Source organism: Anguilla rostrata, chromosome 3, assembly GCF_018555375.3.
Source record: "Anguilla rostrata isolate EN2019 chromosome 3, ASM1855537v3, whole genome shotgun sequence".
In the NCBI taxonomy this organism is placed as follows: Eukaryota; Metazoa; Chordata; class Actinopteri; order Anguilliformes; family Anguillidae; genus Anguilla; species Anguilla rostrata.
The window spans coordinates 55,890,299-55,899,386 of NC_057935.1; the positions used below are offsets into that span (position 1 = coordinate 55,890,299).

General features: G+C 40.0%; 1 protein-coding gene across 3 annotated transcripts; it reads left to right on the plus strand.

Moving 5' to 3' along the window:
- The first annotated feature begins 2,839 nt into the window (after positions 1-2,839).
- cited1 (Cbp/p300-interacting transactivator, with Glu/Asp-rich carboxy-terminal domain, 1) lies at positions 2,840-8,565 on the plus strand. Of its 3 annotated transcripts, none has more exons than XM_064328424.1 (2): positions 2,840-2,988; positions 5,782-8,565. In XM_064328424.1, the coding sequence occupies exon 2, from the start codon at positions 5,795-5,797 to the stop codon at positions 6,263-6,265; it is 471 nt and encodes a 156-aa protein (XP_064184494.1). In that variant the 5' UTR covers positions 2,840-2,988; positions 5,782-5,794; the 3' UTR covers positions 6,266-8,565. The 3 variants fall into 3 exon arrangements, with proteins under 3 accessions (XP_064184494.1, XP_064184496.1, XP_064184493.1); XM_064328426.1 differs by having other exon boundaries at positions 2,865-3,002; XM_064328423.1 differs by having other exon boundaries at positions 2,918-3,195.
- Positions 8,566-9,088: the final 523 nt, after the last annotated feature.

A 9,088-nucleotide genomic window follows, 5' to 3' on the forward strand; every position in this document is an offset into this window, starting at 1 on the left:
ACAGGAAGTTCAGTGTCATGTGCTGTTGGGAAGGGATCGCTCTATTGTTTTTCCACAGATCAAACCCCAGGAAAAACTAAGCGACCACTTCCAGTTATTTCAGAATCTTCTTTTAAACATGAACTTAGTGATGTGGTAACGGTGTTTTTGGTTTCACTAAACCTTGGAAATGATGTTTTTTTGAATGGTTTTTATTACCTATTTCTTCTGCTCTCACTGTACATATTTATTTAGCAAAATCTTCATTTTTAAGTGAAAGACGATTATACATTGACTAGAATAAAGGACAGTGAAAGAGACTGTGTCTGAGTTGTCATCTTTGCAGGTTGTTTCTGTGGCCGAAGTGGCAAGTGTCATTCAGTAGTCTTTAAATTAGTTCATGATATGAAGAAAAGACCTTGAACCTCTTTAAGAAAGACTCGGGAGGCACATTAGCCTTCCACTGCAGTCTTAATTAAGGGTCTTTGATTCAAGGAGACCAAAACCACTTGCACCAGCGTGACGTCCCGGTTTTATTGTTGTAACGGCGGTCGAGGTGGCGATGATGGGTTGGAAGCCGTGGAAGCCAATTCTCCAAAAAATGAATGGGAAATGGCCAGACCCTTTGTGTGCATAAAAGTCCCTAATGAAAATCAAAGAGCTTAAGAGGGCGCCGTTTTCGCCTTCGACAACCACCGTGCGCTTGTATTTTCCAGTGTTTGGACTGCGTTTACCAACATTGAGCACTCGAGTACCGTGGGCTTCATCCATCTGAAATGTTTCAGGTTCGGTCTGTGAAAACATTTAAACGGGCAAATGCTGGCCTTTGTGTTTAACAATTAGTGTTTGTTTAAAAAAAAAATCATAATGATTAACGGATCGGTCAGATGTAAAATATTCACTTTCCGTTATCATGAGAAATATAGCCCTGCTACTCAGAACGCGCTGCTCGGCACGAGGCCTAGAGTCAACATCCGAGGCTAAAGCATGTGGCGGTTGTTTGATGGTTTATGGGCTAAATCACAAAATGTACATTTCGTTTGTGTATTGCTCAGAAATTCCACGCAAGTGTGCATAAAATTACGGAGGTCACGTCAGAAAGTTATGACTAATGAACCATGATTTGTATTTCCCTTTTTCGAAAAGTCACTCGGTCCCATTTACCAGTCCGTGTTTTACTTTTATATATTTATTTTTTTATTTGTCTCTGGTAAAAAATAAATAAATAAATCATCCATTCTCTTTGTTTTCTACGCCAATTTAGTGATCATACACCTGTTCGTAAAGTTCTTTGTGACTGGTTACTTCCTAACGATTTTTATGCAAAGCAATCAAATTTCCCTCTTTGGTTTAAGCGTTGGTTGAATGCTTTAGTCGTCTACCAGATACCATACATTGTTTTCCCAATAACAATAACCATTTCTGTGTAGTAACGTTTTATTTAAAGTAGGTTCGTGTTTGCTCTGTAGTGCTACACTCAAATATTCGTGTATGTAATGAATCATGTATTTGCATTATACATGTGGTTCGATGACTGTTGTCAGGTGGGCTTGGTCTATTTTTAAATTCTATCATCTACTGAGTCAGCCAGTTGGTAAATGTCATGAACGTCTACTGGGCTTTGTATTAGGCTACATAAAGGTGGGGTTGAAAACCGTTTCTGTAATTTGCATAACTTTTTCCCAGTAGGGAGAAAACGTCCCTAGAGCAGTACGTCTTCCCATCAGTCTCAATTGTCTAATCCACATCTGACCTATCCGACTGAATGACTTGAGCTTTGTGCCGAACAGGACAGATGCGGCCTTTTTCGAGTTGAGAAAAAAAGACGCTGTCACTTCCAGCATGTCTGAGTGCCCAGTATTAATTGTCTTATACATCCAAGAAGCTATAATTCAAACAGAAAGTAAAGGTTGAATTGTTGAAGACAACGTGCGGTCAGATTTTGAAAGTATGAAGATATTCGTCATAATGCTCTACCGTGGGACCTTTTGGGCGTGGGTGGGGGGGAATGAAAATAATAGAAAATGATGTTCAAATCAGTTTATGAAGACCAGTGTGATAAATCTTTACTCATCCCCTGACACAAGAGAAACTGACAATCTTATCTGGAAGCCTAATTTTACAGGTAGCCTATATTAGTAAATTAGTTGTGCATTAATTAAATCGATGTGTTAATCCTATGTGTAAGTAGGTGTAGCCTATATACACAGGCGTATATAGCCTACATAATACATAATAATGCTTATTCCTTATTTCTGAACTGCAGTGTTGCGCCTGGTGCATACTTTTTTGTCAGCATAGAAGTGCTTGCATGGGTTGTTTTGTGAAGTGCGTAGAACCGATTGGGTCGTTATGCTTTCATGAATGGCAATAATTGAACACAGAACTATAGGTCCAGTGATTGGGGAACCCTTTTGTAAATAGTGAACATCTGCCCACTTAGCTCATTTTCTCAACGGTTAGATGGAAACTGTGGAGAAAACGTGGGCTATATCCTGTCCCATCAGCTTGCATGGTGCACGTCTACGTGTTTGTCTGGGGTATTGCGCGATAGTAGGCCGACTCATTATGAAGAACCACCTCTTAGAAGATTGGTTAATTACCTGGTTAATTAATTGGTTAATCAATTTGTTGATGCCATATTTTTGGTGTGTATGTGCTTTGGGAAAATGGTAAGCTATAGTCCATGAGTCTTTTCGGTTACTGGAATGCAGTAGAAAAAAGAGAAAGAGAAATATATTTATTTAGTTGTTTATGTGTTCGTTCGTTCATTCATTAATTCCTTCATTTGCTACATGTTTGTTTTGGTATATTCATTCTAAGTGCAAAACTGCGCATCGGTCCAATTTCTTCTGTGAATCCACTCCGTGGTGTCGTGGCGACCCTCCATAGACGCACTTCAGTCTCTCGCTGACAGTGTATATAGGCTAATCCTTTTGATGAGGCAACGATTCATTGTGGGAACTCTCCGGGTACCGGTCAGTCTACAACTACAGACAACTCCTGAAGGTACAATGCGCTGAGTTAAGGATATAAAGGCTATATACATTTTTTCCCTCTACGTTCGCGAATGCATAACGAATTTGTTTCGAACAAGTCTGACATCTATATAATTCTAAGTAGTTGGTTAGCTACTGATTATTTGGTCAATTCCGACTGGATACATCACCATCCTAATTTTCAACTCAGTCTGAGCTGAAAGCGGATTTATAAAAGGTAGGTAGTTTAACATGTTCTTGTTTTGGAAAGGACCGTTCAGTTTTATTTGATAAAATTCGAAATACTTTAATTTTGGAAGAAAAATAGACAATTATGGTTTAATGCATGCTTTCGTTTTTCATTATAGGCTGGAGTGTTCTATTTAGAATATCAAACTTTGAATTGCTTGCGCATTCAAAATGTTATGAGTTTGTTCAAAATGTATTGTTTTCTATGAATAAACGTATAGATGATATATAGATAGGCTACATTTTACATTTAAATATAGACATCGTCGCAATAGGTTGTTGATGGTTGATGATTCATTGGTTTGCACTTCGTAGATGGATAAATGTCGGGTTAATAATTGAATTGTTAGATATCGTCTGCTTTAATCTCTTTCCCCAACACACCGAGGGTAGGCTACATTATTTCAAAGATGAATATACATTCGGTTATTTTTTTTAACAACCAGACATTCGTTGAAGGTGATGGGCGAATTGTGCGATTAAGTCTTTGATGGTACTAATTGAGATCTGTCAAAACATCTTTATGCTTAGCCGGTATAGATTTCATCGTGCCAAACTGAAATAGAAATGGAACTGGTGGGGAAGTAAGTATCATATTCGCCACATTTGGAAGTAATAACAAAAACGGTAATTTTCAGTCATGGGTTTTAACTTTATTAACTTGGAAAAGAGGTCAATTGGCCAAAAAGAATAATTTGCCTTTATCAAACAGGAAGGTCTTAATTGTTCAATCAAATATGTAGATGTTGAACACCGTAATTGTGACGTATGCGTTATCAAAATGAATTCAGTACATCCTGCATTCCATAAATAAATAAATGTATAAATACATAAATAGATAAAAATCCCTTTAAAAATAGGCACACTGAACTATTATCGAGTAGGCCGACGTCATTTTCAGTCCACTAAATACAAGACCGCGTTCTGATGGGAACCTATAGTGTACTTTATCCACTATTTCACTGAAGCTTCGCGCAGTTCTATGTTTATATGCCCCAAGCTACTCAGCTGAAAACTGACTGTTTTGTGAAGTCGAGAGGGCCAGGCACGCACTAATTATCTTCACGTGGTCTGGGTCTAGGAGTCCATAGGCTTTGTTAGGTCGTTTTGAATAACTCCAGAAGTCCAGGGGAAACACAATCCCAAAACATTAAACTGCAAGGTACTAAGTATTCTCTTCGGATTAGATGACACCTTTTGTTGCAGAAACACCCCATTCAGAAATCACTTGATTGGTTATTTCAATGTTTTACACCCATAATTCCAGATACCTATGATGATGGTGTTGCAATTTGAAGTCCTACTCAATTGGTTTGAGTTGGTAGCTGAGGTATTATCTGAGTTAGAGAAAAAATATCTTCTCAATTAACTGCAAAAGCAATGCAACACAGTGTATTTGTGGTCTTGAAAATGGGGACAAATTAGATGGGTAGATATAGCATTTATTTTTGTTCAAACCCCCCATCCCCTTTCCAGCTCAGTGAGTTTCTGGGTTCCTGGAACCAGGGTGGGAAAACAATTATTCCATCCATAGCCTAATTATTCCATGATCTGGCAAGAAAGGCATGTCAGGAGTGAGAAATATTTCAAAGAAGTGTACTTAAACAAGGACAGTTAAAGAACAAGGCAGCCATATTGCATTTCCAACATGCCAAATAAGCAGAAAGAATGAGTTGGAGAAGCCAAGAAAATTCCTATCATTCCTGGGCTTGTACTACTGCTGTTCTTCTTAATCTCATTTTTCAATCGAGCAGTAGGTTAGGAACCATGAGTTTTTGTTTTTTTTTGTTTAAAATTCAACTGGACCAGCTGCCAGGTCTGAAGTAGTGAGAGTTAGCAAGGTTTCACTTCAGTGTTACAGAGCTGTTAACCTGCATTGCCACCAGCTCGGGAGGGATGGGAGAGGGAGTGGAGTGACATGCATAATTAAGTGATTAGCTTTCCCAAAGGACTGCCTCATTACAGTTAGGAGTGAATAGGAAATGTCTGTTTGAAGGAAGTGTGGGATTATTTTATGGGCCTCTTCAGTCCTTTGTTTCTTGTTTTGGTGTGGCTTTTGAAGGGAATTGATAGTAACTGGGGAATTAAGTAGCATCTTTGCAGAGTAGTATGTGTCTGCTCTGTCGTGTGATGCATCCTGTCTCAAATCTGCACTGAGGGTTTGCAGTTTCTCTGTTCTTTGTTACTCTCCAACTGGTAATGGCTTTTCCTTGGTTAATCTATCTTTAAGATAATGGGTTAATTGCAAGGTCATTGAGGTGAGAGATATTGCAACTGTAATTTCAAGAGTAATTTTAAAGGATGGAACTTGCTATGATCTCTTAGGTTCAATAAGACGATCATAAAATATTAATAATTTGGATAAACCCATGAAAGAAATGAGTTCTTGCAAATGCCCATGTAGTTAGTGCTGGCCCATCAAATATAAAAATGGTGACCTTACCTCTAGATTTAAAAATAAGCAAAGCATTATTTAATGATGTGCCAACAGGATGATTCTCAGCTGTCTATGTGTACAGCCCCTGTGCCTCTCTTTGCTGCCAGGCTATGTACCAACACATGTCCTCCTCTGTAGGTGTGCCCAGGTGATGAGCTCCCTGCTGTTCTCCAGCTGCAGTATGAAGGACCATGAGTCAGTGGCCATCCTCCATTACCAGGGCTCGGGCAAGGCCAACAGCCAGTTCTCCCCCTCCGGCCTGCACTCCTCCTCCCCCTCCACCCATGGCAAGCCCCAGCCCTTCAGCCTACAGCCGGGCCCCCACCTGCTGGCCAGCATGCAGCTCCAGAAACTCAACAGCCACTACCAGAGTCTGACGGGGCCCCCGGGCACCTCTGCAGGGCCCCCCAGGGGCTTCGGCGCGACGGCGGCGGGGCCCGTGCAGATCGGCTCCGGCGGGACGGCCCAGGGGCCCGGCATCATCGATTCGGACCCCGTGGACGAGGAGGTCCTGATGTCGCTGGTGGTGGAGCTGGGTCTGGACCGGGCCAACGAGCTGCCGGAGCTGTGGCTGGGCCAAAACGAGTTTGACTTCATCTCGGACGTTTCCGCCGGCTGCTGACCCTGACACGCGACCGCACCTGTCCTTTCTCCCCTTCCCGTCTGTCCGCTGCGCTGAAGAACACAGACTGATGTGCCACTCCTTTTCCAGTTCTTTACACGTGTGTGTGTGAGTGTGTGTCTGTACCATATAAGCCTTGCATTCTCCTGACCAGAGAGGTTGAAGTTCCTGTCAATGTTGCTTCATGACTGTGGACAATCCTGTTAAAATAATCACACGTTCTTCTTTTCAAAAGGAGTGTAGTGGCTGAGCTCACATGCATGGTGGACCTAGTGGGAAGGGGATTCAAAGAATCAAGCAAAATTTTTTTTTTTTTTTTTTGGCCTGTGCATTGTTGCATTCATGTAAATACTCCAAAGTGAATATATTTGCCTTCTTGTGCTGGAGAAGAGGACCGTGACTCTTTCTGTGTGCAGTCTGACCCAGAAGGACAGTATGTCTATAGTTTTCTTTTCCTTGTGTCGATATTACAAAAGAAGCTTCATTTATTTCAATGCGTGGTGCTGAGGAGTATGCTGCAGAGGAGGAATGATTCCACACCAAAGGAGGTCAAGATGAATTTAAGGCTACTTTTTTCTTTACCTTCACCACCCAATGGATTTTTTTACTATTACTGTAGCAGCCCTAGCAGGCTGCTGTAATGGGATTATTTCAGTTTGTTACACTTAACAATACCTCCATACCACAGAGACCCTGTAAAATGAGCTACAAGCAACAGAGGTGTATATTAATCATTTGTACTTTTGTTTTCTGACTGAAAGTGGGCTCTCCTTTGATATTTTATCGGTCGGGGCTAAATATGAGGAGGCGGCTCTTTAAATAGCCCCTGGAAGACAAAGGGTTTCACCTGAGCCCAGGGGCTGGATGTCTGTGTCAGTGCAGCTCTGTGGGCCTCCTGTGTGCCAGGGTGATATTACTATCCTGTAACTGAAGGAGGGGCTGTGAAATGGGGATCTGTTCTGTGCTTGTTCTGTTATCCCAGCATTAGGAAGGTGTGTGTGTGTGTGTGTGTGTGTGTTTTGCAGGGGAGGAGCAGGGGACAGGCAGGCAATGTGTTGCATCACGTAAAGCTGGTCGCATTGGTCACAGAGGAACCTGATCTCACCAGCGCTTTCTATATTTAAATAAATTAATGAGAGGCCCGTCTGTTTTTCCCCTTCAACAGTCTTCCTGTCACCATGTAATTCTGTAGGGACAGCGACTGACAGTTTTCCCCTTGATTCTGTGACACTGAGAAAGAACTGCTTGCTCTTCAGTAACTATTGTAGCTCAGTACTTTCAATGATTGCTGGGTATGGAAAATGAGCTTTAGACTGAAGGACTCGGCATTCTTGTTACTAAAGAATGCATTGTTGTAAAATGTCTGAAGTGTTACTTAATCAATCCATTAGTCAGTACTTATTGTTACAAAAGAACGGGTGAGAATCATTTTCCACTTTGTATTGTTAAGGTTCTCACACATTTATATTTAAAATTAAGCAAATTCTAAGCATAGGGGAATTTAAGCATAGTATTTAAGCATAGGGGAAAATACTGTACAGGTAACTACCACTTCTTTAAAATACTGTAGTTATCTAGTGATATGGGGATATCAGTTCAACAACCAAAAGCAGGTGTAAACCTAAGTCGAGTTATAAATGTTTCAAGAATGATGTAGCTCCAGTTGCTGGATTACTGGACTGTCTGTGTGTGTGTGTGGGAGAGAGAATGTGTGAGTATGCATGTGCATTAGCTTTGTAAATTGTGGGTTTTTCGCCTAGGAATTGCCACAGCAACCAAAAGTAATTTACTGACTTCTGCAAACAATTGTCTGTGAAACCATTTCTTCCTAGTCAAAACACAGGCAATGCTATATGGAAAGAGCAGCTTAACTAACCACTGCTAAACTTGCTTTCAATGTTTGTGCCAGTTTGTGGAGTTTCATAGCATTTTTGTCGACCACAGTTTTTCTTTGTAATGGGGGTGGGAACTCTAAAGAATTTGATTATGAAATCAAATCAAGAATGTTAACATGAATATTAATTTAGTCACCTGTTTCCCATGCTTTCCATCTTTCTTTAAATGGTGATTTTGAGATCATTGTCTAAGAAGAGGAGGTAACATTTGTTTATCAATTTATTGAAAATACGTTTTGTTGTTGAAATCACGGAGTGAATTATAATCTACTTTAATTTTGTTTAGCACTTTCATTGCCTCTTGTATATTTCTATGAAAAGATGTACAACTATTGCACCATATTTAAATACTTGTATTTTGTTATTTTCTGCATTTTTGGGAAATAAACTCTTCAAAAACTGTGAGTTATCTTATGATTTCCTGAGCAATAATTAAATCTATCGTTTATGACACTGGAAAACACCTTATACATTAAAGCGTATAGAAATGTAATTATTATTCTTAGACGAAAATCCTTAATATTTTAAAGAACTGCATAAAAACAAGATTTTTTTGGGGGGGGCACACTTTAAAATATTGTATTCAGAATGATACTGAATCATTACTGCTAAAACATTGACATGATCTGGCACTTGTAAACAACAATTTAAATAATTTCTAACATCGTGCGTAATTGATCACGAAAGCGGGTTTGTCCACAGGGTTTGTCCAATTTCTATGTTGTGTAGTACTGACGCCATCTAGTGTCATTCATTATGAACTAATAATACCGAAATCCTCAACGTGTACAAAACATTCATCTCCCTGGGGTTCTTATGTAGCTCACTAGGTAGATGTCATGTTTAGATAATACAGTTATGGAATGTTATACTTAAGAAAATTATATCCATCCATCTAAAAGTATTTAAATGGCCCTTTTGGCTCAGA

What these genes read in the sequence shown, in the direction of transcription:
- cited1 (XM_064328424.1), top strand. Translation starts at nt 5,795, where the DNA reads ATGAGCTCCCTGCTGTTCTCCAGCTGCAGTATGAAGGACCATGAGTCA.